The 14390-nt window shown below is 44.1% G+C and overlaps 1 protein-coding gene across 6 annotated transcripts in view; it reads left to right on the top strand.

The window, feature by feature from the left end:
- The window catches only part of PDILT (protein disulfide isomerase like, testis expressed), a 39642-nt gene that overhangs the window by 15929 nt on the left and 9323 nt on the right, over nucleotides 1-14390 (top strand). For 4 of the 6 annotated variants that reach the window (XM_019494659.2, XM_019494657.2, XM_019494660.2 and 1 more), the window contains exons 3-8: nucleotides 3195-3328; nucleotides 6882-7019; nucleotides 7801-7911; nucleotides 10301-10426; nucleotides 12707-12904; nucleotides 13692-13812. In XM_019494659.2, coding sequence (XP_019350204.1) covers nucleotides 3195-3328; nucleotides 6882-7019; nucleotides 7801-7911; nucleotides 10301-10426; nucleotides 12707-12904; nucleotides 13692-13812 — 828 coding nt within the window. Of the gene's footprint in view, nucleotides 1-486; nucleotides 599-797; nucleotides 939-3194; nucleotides 3329-6881; nucleotides 7020-7800; nucleotides 7912-10300; nucleotides 10427-12706; nucleotides 12905-13691; nucleotides 13813-14390 lie in introns of all 6 variants that reach the window. The other 2 variants (XM_019494662.2, XM_019494661.2) reach the window with 2 other exon arrangements.

Genomic DNA, 14390 nt, shown 5'->3' with positions numbered 1-14390 from the left:
AGCTCACCTCACTCTTTTCTGCCAAATGCTCCTCTCTGATTCATAATTTACATAGTGAACTAAATTCTCTGCTGATATAACTTTAAATCCAGTGAGCAGCTATGCCTTCTACAATAAACTTGAGTACAGAGTTAGCCAGCAGAGAATTTGACTCAGATTACGCTTTTAATCTGAGTATTTAGTAATTAATCTGAGCCTGTGTAATACCCCTAAAAATCCACAACAAATTCCACACATTGTGTGAGTACATCTTATGGAGTAAAGATTATACATTATGGTTTGGAGAGGATTCTTTTATTGATTTTAAATTGTTAATCTGTTGGGTTGTCTAGATACAATAGATGAAAGAAGAAAAGTTGCAACTGGCACATTAGCCACTAGAGGGAGCTCTCATCTGGCCCAGAAATTCAATGGGATAATTTTAAAGTATATATTAATCTATTAAATAAAGACTACAGTGTTTGATCTGTGTCCCTCTGCATTCAGAATAAGACCGAGCTGCACAATCCTAAAATTCCAGACTTGAAGAGTTTTTGCTCCATTACCAATATGTGCAAGTAATAATCTTTGTCTAAAAAGATGTTCTCCTGAAGATGAGGTGAGTGGCCTGGGCAAGTGTGTGTTCTTGCAGTTGGAAAGAAACAGATTGGCCAAGTGCTTTTACAAATGGGAGCCTAAAAGTTCAGCTCCCAAGGCTAGAGGCACACAGTCTAATTTCAGAGCTTCTATACATCAGCCGCTGCCTGGGATGTCGGTGCTTCTCCTGTATTCTCATTTTATCCCTTCTTGTCCATCAGCTCTAGCATTTTTTACTGCTCTTCAGTCTGCCCTACTTGCATAAACAACAGAGACTACACAAACATCAACTGAGGGCAAAATCTGGCCTACTGAATTCTGGTTACAGATGTTAAGAACGCATCTAAAGTCTTCACTGCAGGGTAGGGCTGGTCAGAAAGCATCTTTTACACTTCTAAAATCATTTCCTCTGCATGTTATTGAGAGACAGTGAACACTGAGTGACCCAATAACATGCGTAGAGTCTCTATTTGGAGCAGGTCTGCTGATTAGGTATGGTGTGTTAATGAGTAGCAATGAATTGATTATCTATTGTTAACTCTTGTGAAATATGCAGTGACACAAAGATATCTGATAAAAAAATTGGCAAATCATTCACGGCACACACAATGATTAAAAATGCATTCTGTTGATTGGTAAGCCATTCGCTCAGGATGAGCAGAATGCTTGAAGTCCAATACATGTTCTCCTTGAAGGGTTATAGCTTCTTACATCACTCAGACTAGCCAGCTGTAAAAGGGACTATGACTCTCCAGTGAGTTATTACATAAATACACTGGCAATGCTGTTGCAGGCAAGGTTTAAACCCTGAAAGTCCCCTGAAATATTTGATGAAAGAGAATTTTTTGAACAGTCATCCTGATGGTGCAAGAGTGTGAGACAAACCCAGTGATTTCATTAGGACCACTTACATCAGTGCAATTAGGATTTGTCTCAGAGACACAACATCAGTGATTCTCAACCATGGTGCCTTGAGATCCTTTCAAGGGTGCCCTGTAATGTTAGCACAGTTAGGTGTGCAAACATGAATCACATGGTAAACCCAGAGCTTTCAAGTAGGAATGCATCATGTTAAAAACATTCTGACCTGTTGAGGTCTTTCTCAGTTCTTTGTAACTGAAAAACTGCCATATTATTTTCCTGTAGTCAAAAACCAATTGAAAAGTAAGAGCTGGCAGTTTTGCAAGGGTTCCTCCAGTCTAAAAAGGTTGAGAACCCTTGCACTATGTGCAAAACCATATAGGGCAAACCAAGGCAAAGATTAACCTGATGCAAAATGTGCTGAGGTTTGCATTGCTTACCATATAGATGGAACGTGAGAGCTTGAACCTTCAGAGTTTGAACATTGTGTGACCACTAGATATTGCTCAGCTGCTTTGTATTTGAGGCCTCTCCAGGGCACATCAAAATCTGTCATGCCTTTAAAACAATAGCATTTTGAATCAGTCGCTGCAAAAATGTCTTCATGGTATTAAACTGAATTGAACAGTCCTGAATTTTGATCTTGCTACACTGATAAAATGCAGAGTTTCAGGCTGTGAATCTTTGATAAGCTGCTTGTAATGTACAGCAAGATCACAACACAGCATGGTGTGCAGCTCACTACTAGCCTGGTGCTGCCTTTTCATGTTCAGTCCTGATTAACCCCTTACTAGACCCCTCTGCATAAATATGTGCTGTCTTCTTAGAAAAATATTACATTCGGAAAGTCAAAATAATTTTTCCCTGCTTTAGTCCACTTTGAGCTTGCATTGCTTGCATTTTCAAGCCTTCCTCTAAAAATATAAAGGTTAGAAACCTTTTTCAAAAGTAAGCTGTAGTTTCTGCATTATCACTTGCTTCCATGATGTAAAGGTTTAAGAAAAACTCCCAGCTATCATGAGACTTCCAATAAAATCACAAGCTCACAACACTGAATTGGATACCTCAGAAAATGGAAACTTGCAGAACTAAGGGACATTCTTGATGATTTAGGCTGTAAGTCTCACGTGCAAACTGCAGAGACTTTTTAATGTGTCTCGGCACCTCTCAGATCTCTTCAGCAGTAGAGGGGGGAACAAATCTGACACCTAATTTAACTGAATAGACAGTTCAATAAGCTGTGGAATTGGTTTGAAATCATTTTGGATTAAACCACAGGTCGATATTTCTCTATAGCCTGTGGTGCCTAAGATTCTTATGTTTATTGCACGGAGCTCTGCAGAACACATTTGCCTACTTGGTTGAGAGCCCTTGCTTCAAAACATCCACAGAAATCTGTGATTAGAGCATTAACTGGCAATGTGCTCAACTCTCATTTGTAGAAAGCTCAGAAAGCAAGTGAGGACCCACATCCTTGCAGAGGATCTTCAAGGGTCAGCCACATTTCACGTCTCCACCAGTGACTTGGATCTAGATCTGAATTTTGATGACAGGAGGCATGACTCCTTTGATGACAGGAGTCCCACCTTGAGTTATCTGCCGCTCTGAAACCTTGGGCTGTCTGCTGTCCAAACCAGCTTAATCTCACTCAGAACCCTGTTGTGCTGGCACTTCTTGTCATCTTTGCTGTTTTGAAAAGGGACACTTTATTTGTAATTCTCCTTGACGGTTATTTTAATTCTTTCCTCATTCCAAAGGAGTCAGAGAGGCCTCAGCTTTTATCACATGGGTGAAAAGAAGACTAGGACCCAGCACTGTGCACATCAACAGCACTGATCAGACTGAAGCAATTATAGAGGCGGAGGAGTTGGCAGTGATTGGCTTTTTTAAGGTAATTCAGTGGGAAAGTCAAAAGCTGATTGGACCAAGGGGCATTGTCTCCAAGAACCAATTTTATGACGGGCCTAAAGTCAACCTCAGAAACTGGATCTGCAGTTTTCTAGTTTATTTTGCATGTACCATTTACACTCAGTCTGTAAGGTCCCTTCCAGCCGCTAACAACTATGAAACTATGTGCAACTACTTGGAGTTATGCAGGAAGTGTAGATGCATGAATGTACATGGACCCCAACTGCTTCAGCCAGAGCTCCTAATGGCACTGAAGCAGTTCTTGTACAGCCCAAGCTAGAGCAAAATTTGTTATGTCCTTTGAGAGCACACACCTTACTGCACAACCTGGTGGTTGCTGACTTGTGGAAAGGGAAGTGCAGGAGTCCTACTTCTCCTCAGCCCATCCCTCTTCTTTTCTGCCGATGCAGCGTATGTCATTGCTGGTGCTATCTACACAACAGATCTGGTGCTAACTATTTAAGAGATCCTCTTCTAAAGTTCTGTATTCTTGCATTTATGAAACCGTAGCATGAACAATTAGTGGCTCAGGTTTTGAGGTGCTACTGAAAAGCTGGTGTGCATTTCAGAAAGTCTGTAACCATAATTGATTGCATTGGGATACATTTTTGGTTTTCCTACTGTTGGTTTAAACAATAGCTCCATGACTTTGGAATCTGATTACTGTGAAATTTGCACTAGCTACAGATTTAGCTTGTACCGTATGAGAAAACTGCTACTGTTATTTAAGTTGCCCAGGAGACAGAACAGCTCTCCCCCATCACCTGGAGCCCAGGTCTGACACCAATGTCACCTGCCAGCCTGAGGTTGGCACCTAAGGGAACCTAGAGACCTCCCTGGCTGTTGTATGCTAACAGAGCAGGGCAGGCCTGAACTGTTGCTCTCAGGAGCAAAATTGCTCCTAATGGGTGCACACAGGCATGCACTCAAAGAAAGTTTACTGTGCAGTAAGCTTTCTGAGCATTAATTGTACATGTAGATGTGCCCACTGTGTAGGGACAAATCCTGTAATCTTCACTCAGGTGAACTCCCTGTGGTTGCTAGGACTGATTGAGAACTGCAGGATTTGGTACTAATATATTTAAGTAGTAGGCAGCATTGCAAAGTAAATGTTTAGTGTGGGATAGTGTGAGTTGCTGTTGCACATTGTACAATAGTACAGAATCTCCATCCTTTGTAATGGTAAAGGCCAATCACATTGCCACAGAGCCAATATTCCTATTTTTTCTAAGCAGCTCCTTATTCTTCAGCGTCTGTCTTGAATTCCCCTATCACTGGGCTGTCTGAGCACATTTTCGATCTTATGATGTCTAAAATGTTATTACTATAATGTGCTATAACCCAGAGCCTAACTTTTATCAATGGGGCCATTTGCTGTCCAATAACATGTTGCTGCCGCAGTGGCAGAGGAAGGGTACACATTAAAGGTAATGGGCCAGAATGTGAAAATGATCACCCTGAATACAATTTTGTTCCAAGTAGCCCTCTTGAAATCATTTGTGAAGGAAGGCACTGCTTGGTGCAGCAAAAGGCTCATAATCTGGCCCAGTTTATTAGTGTAACTGGAGTGTCTTGAACTGAGCTGATAGCAGTTAGTGCCTGCAGACTTGTTAGACTGGGATTTGTGAATGCATTTGGAGACTGAAATGACTATAGATGATCATCAGCATGAATTAGGACATGTCAGAAATATAGCAGGTGGAAGCCAATAAAACACTGTCTAAATAAATAAAGAGCTGGATTTGGCCTTCTATTAGTCACAGATTGCTTGCTGAATGTGACTGCCAGAATGTGTCAGGAGGTCTCAGCATATAAATTACTATTCATTTAGCATAAAATGCTGCTCTGATTAAATCAAAGTCTCAAGAGCTGTTGCCTTTCATTATGGTTATTTACTGTTAATTTGGGGTCGACAGCATGCTGAGTATCTGAGAGACTTAAGAGAAGACAAGGCCCCTGCCTTGAAGAACTTCCAACCAAAGTATCACACAGGCCAGTGATTCTCGGCCAGGGTACCGTGTCACCCTGGGGTGCCTTGAGATCCTTTCAAGGGTGCTTCAGGGTGCCATGAAACGTTAGCACTGTTAGGTGTGCAAACAAGATTCACAAAGTATACCCAGCGATTTTGAATAGGAATCCATAGTGTTAAAAGCATTCTGACCTGCTGTGGTCTTTTGCAACAGAAGAATTGCTCTATTATTTTTCAGTAGGCAGGGGAGGGGGCATTTTCTGAGGGGAGCCTTGAGTCTGCAAAAGATGAGACCCACTAACATAGGCGAAACAATTCAGAAACATCATGGGGTGCAACCTCCCTCAAACAGAGATCCTTCCTCTCTCATCCACTGCAAAGAAGGGACGCTTTGTATCGTTAGTCAGTAGGGGTGTGCGAAGCAGACCCTATTCAATTTGGATTCGGCCCGAATCACGGACAGTGATTCGATTAGTTGATTCGGATCACTGTCCCTGATTCAATTCGGCTGAATCCAAATCTGAAGATTCGATGCTGATTCGGAGAATTAGCGATTTGGACACAGACACAGCTTTAAAAGTTTTTTCTACATACCTTGAGGTAGCAGGTGTGGCTCATGGTAGCTGTGATGCTGGGGAGCATGAAGCGTCCCACAGGAGTGCGGGGGCCCTCCATGTGCTTGGCAGCGAACTTGGAAATGGATCAGAAGTACTTTCGATCCACTTCTGGGTCTGCAGGGGAGCGTGCTGGGCCCCCCCCCTGCACCCCCAGACTCAGAAATCAGCTACAAGGGGACGCTGGGTGCCCCCCCAGACCCAGGAGCACCAGTTGCTAAGCCAGAGGGTTCAGGGGGCCTCCCCAGCGTACTCTCCAGTGGACCTGGAAGTAGACTAGAAGTACTTCTGGTCCACTTCTGGGTCTGCTGCCAAGTGCACTGGGGACCCCTCTGCTCTCCTGTGGGACACTTTATGTTTCCCTGCATCACAGTGATCACAATAGAAAAAATATTTGAAGCTGTTTCTATGTCCAAATCTCTGAATCTTTCTGAATCTCTCCAAATCGATTCGGAGGGCTCTGATTTGATTCAGAGAGATTAAAGGGTCTTCTGATTTGATTTGGATACGGAGATTCGGCCACCAAATCGGGCTGAATTTCCGCCAAATCAAATCAGGGACTGAAGCTTCACATAGCCCTATTAGTCAGTCCCTATGGTGTCCTCTTCCCCACTAGGAGAGGCCTTTGCAAGGTCAAGATCTGCCAGGTAGGGGCAGAAGAGTAGGAGGGCCTATGTTGACAGTGGGACAGGATGGAGATGGACACCAGGGAGTGCTACATTGTCCCTGTATCTTTCCCAATGTGTGGAAAAGGTAACACAGCTCATTGTTGCTTCACACTCCCTGCAGATCTCTTCTATTCTGGAGATCTACCCTTTTGAGAGGTGAAAGCTGCCATAGCCATCTTTGGGTCTTTATTCTCTCTCCTGCACCTCATGGCCCAGGATGGGTCCTCAATCCTGCCTATGTAAGTGCAAAGAGGGATGTTTATAAACCACTGCTTTTGTGACCAGGAACTTCATGGAGGAGCAGTGGAAATTTTCTATGAGACTGCAAGAGATGTGCCAGAGCTGCCTTTTGGAGTGACGGCCACTGAAGAGGTGTTTGCTAGCTATGGCATCCGAAAGGACACTGCTGTTGTATTCAGAAAGGTAGGAGTCACACATAATGGGCTGGGATACAACAGGTTGTGATAAGAGCCCGTGGATGAGCTGGAGGCAATGAGGTAGCATATAAAGTAGAAGAATTCTCCGACAGGAATTTTTATAGTTAAGAGACTGTTGGTGTTACCTTCCTGTAGATACAGTCTGAAGCAAACAGCACCCTGTGGACAACTGAAGTCTCAGGCTGACATCACAAAACCTGGGTGGCCTTCATTCAGGCTTCTTAATCTGTTATTTAGGTACCTAAATCAACTGTGACCTGCTTTCCTGATTCACTGAGTACTGATGACTTCTGAATTCCAGTTTTGCAGATGCTTATCACTCCTGTATCACATCACTTTGGTCTAGAGGTCTTTTTTTTTCCTCCTCAAATGCTATTGAGAAGGGCTCAGCAACAAAGCTATATAGCAATAGCAGCCAAACACAGCAACCAGGCCAAGGACACTCAGAGTAAAGGCTCACGTGACATTTCTTTGTGGCTAAGTACTGAAACACTCTTACATGAAAATTTATAACATTTAGACAGTGTATTAAGAGTATTGACATAAAAGAGCAAATTGAATCTGTCAGTTTTGTCTTGAAAAGTAGCAGCAACTGTCTTCACTACTCTAGCTGTGACATTATTTTAAAAGAGTTATGAAATGTTACCTACTGTTGATAATAAAAAGCAAATTCTAGAACAATAAATTGCTTAAATGAAAAGAGTGTATTTGCTACCAGTCATTGATAATGTTTTTAAAGCTGTCCCCTTTACTTTTAACCCTTCAAGGGAAAACCGGTACATAATGAAGTGTTTGAAGACAGCAAGCAGAACAAAGTGGAACTTACCAGATTAATCAAAACCTTTACCATGGATTTGGTCATAGAGTATAATCTTGAGGTATGTGTACTTTACTGAATCAAAAAATGTGGTGGAAGAAAGCAAGCCCTGGCAGTGACCTACAGAAGGAGATTCCTTGAAAAATCATCTCTTTCATATACTGTTCTAGCCTACTAGACTTCCAGAGCCAGTAGATAGCTAAGGCATGTATATCTTTGGTCAAGAAAGTTTTCCTGAGTTATGAAAATATGTGAAAGAGTGGGAAATAGTGTAAAAAACCATCATACTTATGGTTAACTGGATTTCCAATGTACACTATTTCCCATTCTTTCACACAGAGTGACTTTTAGGGGTAGGAGCAAATATATATTTCAGCTGCTTTAGACTGCTGTTCAGGAGCACACAGCAGCTGATCTAACTGTTCCATCTTCATGATCCTGCAATGATACAAAATAAAAGCTAAATCTTCCTGAACTTTGACCCTGAATGAAAGTGGGTTAAAGCTGAAGTAGTTTTGCTACACTTGGATTGTTACAGGATTGTGCAGATGTACCAGCTCCATTGGAACAGGTCATCTCAGTATGCTTTGATACAGATTTAATTGTTATGCTTTTCTATGCACTGTGTTAAATTAGGAAAATGGCAAAGAAAGAACAACTGTAAAAATCTTTGAGAGGGGTTTGTGTGCATGTGTGCACGAGAGACTCCGCTCTCTTTCCTTGCCTGGAAGCACTGCTCAAGCCAGCAAATAAACAGAGGGACTCTTGCAATAAACAGAGCTGTAATGGATACATGACCACCTACACCAGAGCATCAAAAATCACATATATGTTGGCAATCCCTCACTGCTGAGGATGATTGTCTTCTATGATTGCTTTATCTGTGGGTCTGAAGATGGCTGATGATGAGGCTGATCTGGGATCAACAGCTTCTGCTGCAACTCAGGAACATGTTTCCATGCAGAGTAGGTGGCTCTGGATTCTTGATTCAGATCGAAACACACTGTTCCTGCCACTCCTGTTTATAGGGCTATAACCTGATAGTACAACATTTTCCTTTGGTTTTGTCAGCACAATAAATACATCCCACAATGCTGTCCTATTGACGCCTTTCCTGATGAACTGACTATGAACCTCCATCGTGAGGCATCCTATGAATTGCTAAAGCACATAGGGCAAACTTATCTGAAATGACCTCCTAACTCAACATGAATGGGTGACCAATCCCTTCTTCATCCCACTGACAATCACCACCAACCACACAACCACGTCTCCTAGGACTAGGGAGTCATTGCGCTACCAGCTTGATAAACAGTTGGAGGCAGGATCAGATATTTATAGAAGTCAAAACCTATTTTAGATTTCAGGCTAAGGAGAACTATTACTGCTGCCAACCCTTTGACTGAATTTAAATATGTTAGCCCTACCAGCCTGTGTAGATAATAGGGCTGTGCAAAGCTTTGGTCCCTGATTTAATTTGGCAGAGATTCGGCCTGATTCAATGGCTGAATCTCCAAATCCAAATTGAATCAGAGGATGCTTTAATCTCTCTGAATCGATTCGGAGAGATTCAGAAAGATTTGGAGATTCAGACATAGACACAGCTTTAAATGATTTTTCTACATAACTCTAGGTTGGAGGGGCTTATGATCACTGCGATGCTGGGGCACATGGAGTGTCCCACAGAAGTGCGGGGGACTCCCCAGCGCACTTGGCAGCAGACCCAGAAGTGGACCAGAAGCACTTCCAGTCCACTTCAGGTCTGCTGGGGAGCCCCTTGCCCCCTAACTCTGCTACTGGTGCCTCCTGGGTTTGGGGGGGCACCTGGGGTCCCCCTGTGGCTCCCTCCACATTCCTGTGGGATGCTCCGTGCGCCCCAGCATCGCAGCATTTACAAGCTGGTACCACAAGCTATGTAGAAGAAACTTTTAAAGCTGTGTCTGTGTCTGAATTGCTGATTCTCTGAGTCAGCATTGAATCTTCAGATTTGGATTCGGCCGAATCAAATCAGGGACAGTGATCTGAATCAATTAATTGAATCACTGTCCCTGATTCGGGTCAAATCCGAATCCGAATTGAATAGGGCCAGCTTCGCTCACCCCTAGGCACTCACTCTTGCTTATAGTGAGTGCCTAGCCAGCATTAATTCTCTGCCCCGTGTTATGCAGGTGGTCAGACTGGAAGATCATAATGGTTCCTTCTGGCCTTGAAATCTATGAATAATGATGAGATTTTTCCTTGAACAGGAAAAACACTTTGCAGCTGCTGATCTTGTCTCCCTTGCAGGCAATGAAAAGAAACCAAGGGTGATGAAAATGACTGAGAACTGTTGAAGGCATGCAAAGCAAAATATGCAAAACCAGAACTATGTGGCATGGCTACTGTTAATGTCTGATTCATTTTTCTGCTTACCAGGAACAGAACAGATGCTTAAGCCTTTTGTTTTCCAGACTTCTGTGAAGATTTTTGATGTCCCTGTTGAAAATCACATCCTGCTGTTCACCCCGAAGAACTCGGAGACATTCAACAAGACTTATGAAAATTATGAGTCTGCTGCTGTGGAATTTCGAGGAAAGGTGTGTTATCATAGAGCCCAATTCTGCAAATGCCAGTTCTCAGATCAATGTAAAAATGTTTGGTGTTGTTACTGGTAGGAAAATATTGCTATAGGTCTCTCTGGTAGCCTCCCAAACCACTTTATATAGTCCCAAGGACTATCAGGTGGAATCCTCAACCACAATAGTTTGGGAAAATGGAATTGGGAATAAATCCCAGTGAAGAGCGATGCTTTGAAGCAGTGGTGCTCACTTTTGGTCCTGTAGGCCAGATGAGTGGCACAGGAATGGTCTGTAAGCTGGATCAGGCCCAGTGGGACAAGACCAAGCCCCATGTGACCTTTACCTGGATCTGCATACCTGTATTAAGCCCTGTATCACCCCCCTCCATGTCAGGATCAGGGCCTGGAGCCCTGTGCTGCCCCTGCCCAGGCCCATGTGCCAGGATTGGATCTTGGGAGCCTGCACCTCCCCCACCTGACCCACCATACTGGGATCTGGCCGCCCATGCCAGGATCGGGCCCTATCGCCCTGTGACACAAAGATCAGGCACTGCACCACCCTGCACACCCAATTTAATGCACAGGACCACATTATCCACCTGGTGCCCCCCCCCCCCCCCGGGGTCCGAAAATTTGACATCAGGGGGGCAGTGCCCATGGGGAGCCCTGCAGGAGGGATGACAAGATGACAGTGGCTGGATCTGGCCAGCAGGCTGGGGGTTGAGCACCCGTGCTTTAAAGCATAAACACCTGCAGCATTCCAAGTGAACCTATCTCTGACCGTTGCTATTAAGCCTAATCTAATCTTATATCTGCGTGCATGTGCATGTGTGCATGTGCATGTGCATATGTGTATAATGTGATTTGCTAAGAGCGACTTCTTGTCAAGAAAATGTAGTAAAGCTCATTAGTCTCTGTTACCACCTGAAAGCACCATTGGGGAATTTCCATTCTGGAAATGCGGCTCTGACTCAGAGGGTTTTGCAAACAGTCTGCACAACAGTGTTACTGACACCAAAGAGGGTTTGCACGCTAGGGCTGTGTGAAGCTTCGGTCCCTGATTCGATTCGGCGGCAATTCAGCCCAATTCGGTGGCTGGATCTCCGAATTTGAATTGAATGAGAGGACCCTTTAATCTCTCTGAATCGATTTGGAGAGATTCAGACAGATTTGGTGATTCGGACATAGACACAGCTTTAAACGATTTTTCTCCATACCTCTAGGTAGCAGGGGCTCTGAACGCTGTGGTGCTGGGGCAGACGCAGTGTCCCACAGAAGCACGGGGTCCTCCCCCAGCACGCCCGGTAGCTGACCTGGAAGTGGATCAGAAGCCAGGAGGGCACTGGGGGTGGGGGGAGGCAGTGTGCTCCTTGGCAGACCCAGAAGTGGACCAGAAGGACTCCGGGTTTGCTGCTGAGCACGCTGGAGAGCCGTCCGCATTGCTGTGGGATGCTCCGTCTGCCCCAGCACTGCAGCGATCGTGAGTCGTGCCTGCTACCTCAAGGTGCATTTAAAGCTGTGCCTGTGTCCAAATCGCTGATGCACCGAATCAGGATTGGATCTTCAGATTCAGCTGAATCAAATTAGGACAGTGATCTGAATCAACGGATCGAATTACTGTCCCTGATTTGGGCCGAATCTGAATTTGAATCGAATAGGGCTCATTTTGCACAGCCCTATTGCACACACATTTTCTAGCTATCTTCACCATCTGTTATATGTGGTTGCTGCTACTGCTCCACAGACACCAAGTGCTACAGAAGTAGAGTTCATTTGGTGGTAAAAACCGCCTGCAGCCAATTCTACTATTGATAAAGACATCTGGATTATGAATATTTTAGCTGCTTTGTACTATTAAGTTATGTATTCTAGGGCTAGGGAAAGCAGTAAGTATTCAGCAGGGCTAGTAAATCTAGTTATTGTACACTGGCATGGAAGGAAGCAATATAAAGCCAAACATTACCAGGGCTTTAGCAGCACAATGTGAAATGGATACAGCCAAAAGCCAAACTTGCTTGGTTTAGGATTTTGTTAACACCTCTGAACTCAGAGCCAGGGCATGGAAAGGTTCATGAAGTGCTGGTTTGTTCCAGCTGCAGATAAACTTGGACTCTGAGACTCACCAGATCTGGGAAGTTTGTCTCTGGGTTCCAAGCTTCAAGGCTGGCCTGTAACTTTATCCTGCCTAAACCAGGGTCTGGAGGCTGAACTCCTTTAACCCTTGAAAACTCCAAACCCTTCAGATTCAGTACAAATCTCATGCTTGGCTGGAGATTTGGCAGTTTGCTTTGTTTTTCAGATCATGTTCATCTTGGTGGATACTAATGAAACCAGAAATGGGCGTGTTTTTGAGTATTTTCGCATCACTGAGGTAGATGTCCCCGCAGTGCGGATCTTAAACCTGACGAGCGATGCAAGGTACAAAATGCCTGCAGATGAGGTGACAGTGGAGAACCTAAGAAGCTTTTGCCAGAGCTATCTAGCTGGAAAAGCAAAGGTAGGCGTCTTCTTCAACATATACCAGCTTAAAACTGTTGTATATTACAAACAAAGGTAGTGTCATTTATATGCCACAGGTACTGTCCTTCTTCTTATGGCTGGTGTTTGGTAGAATCTCTTATTACATGATTTTGAGGATGATGAGAACATCTCATTCCAGTTAACTTTGACTGGCATTTAGGGTATTTTGAATATAAGGGCACTAAACTTACTGTTTCTCAATTTTTCCAGAATTTTGTGCATGGGGGATAATATTTTCTTGCTCAAATAGGGTGGTATAAAGCTTAATGGATACTAATAAAGAGCTCTGAGATTGTGGGGAGAGCTATTAAGTGCCCAGCCTGTCACCAAAGAGAGAGAGTTTGAGATCTAAGGAATAGATCCCTACCAGACTTAACATTTTATGGATCTGGTTTCTCTTCTCCATGCACAGCAGATTTTGAATGGTGCTCCAGAACTGACCCTAAAGAGTCTGCTGCTGCATGGTGCAGTAGGAAAAAAATAAGGGTCCAGCTCACATACAGTGGGGTGCAGAAGCCATGTGGAGGGGAAGGAGAGTTAAGCAATAACACGCACCCTCTGTAGCACTCTAGTTATTATCTGTCATGCAACCAGATTCCAGGTGGCAACTTCCAAATAACCTGTGCTTGGCTGCACATGGCATGAAGCAAGTGATTCCCAGTATTATAAGAAGGTACATAACATGTGGACGTGTGTCAACTAGACTCTTATTAACCTGAATGGAAATATAGCTTCTTCACATATGTGCTTTTGTTTCTGATCAGCAACATGTGTCTAGTGAGGAGATTCCAGAAGACTGGGACAAGAATCCTGTCAAGGTGCTCGTAGGGAAGAATTTCAATCAGGTTGCCTTTAATAAGACAAAGAATGTGTTTGTGATGTTCTGTGAGTATCACTCTATGTTGTTCAGAGATCAAACTGTTTTAACACGATTGATTTAATGTGAAAGTGACAGCTTGTTGATCTGCATCAAACCACATGCTGTACATTAAGGGTGCATCTACACGAGATGCTTCTCCACTGTAGCAACAAGCTATGGCAACATAGATCATTGCTATGGTGACATAGCGTCTGCGAGCATGAACTGTGATGCCAATGCTACTGCACAGGCTACGGCACAGTAGGGTCAGAAACAACCTGTGCGCTGCTGGGACCGCACAGTAACCCAATAGTCTGGGTGCAGGCGTCTTGGACAGCAGACTTGAGTTGCTCCCAGTGTGCCTGGATGGAGATGTCATCAGCAGTAGGGACTTGCTCCAGTGCACTATACAACTGGGCCTGGAACTCCTCCCACTGTCCAGGGTCCTTCAGAGCTGCGATGTTCAGCCATCTCCGGCCAGCCTTCTGGGTCTTCCGGTGTCTTGGTGATCCGGTGTTCATCACCGAGTGCGCAAGTCAGTGGTCCATCCAGCAGTCTTCAGCTTCCTTCATGGCCCTTGTGACGAGCACATCCCTCAGGTCTC

This window comes from Alligator mississippiensis, chromosome 13 (genome assembly GCF_030867095.1).
Source record: "Alligator mississippiensis isolate rAllMis1 chromosome 13, rAllMis1, whole genome shotgun sequence".
NCBI lineage: Eukaryota > Metazoa > Chordata > Crocodylia > Alligatoridae > Alligator > Alligator mississippiensis.
Note: the sequence above shows the minus strand (reverse complement) of the source record. Positions and strands in the feature narration are given on the sequence as shown.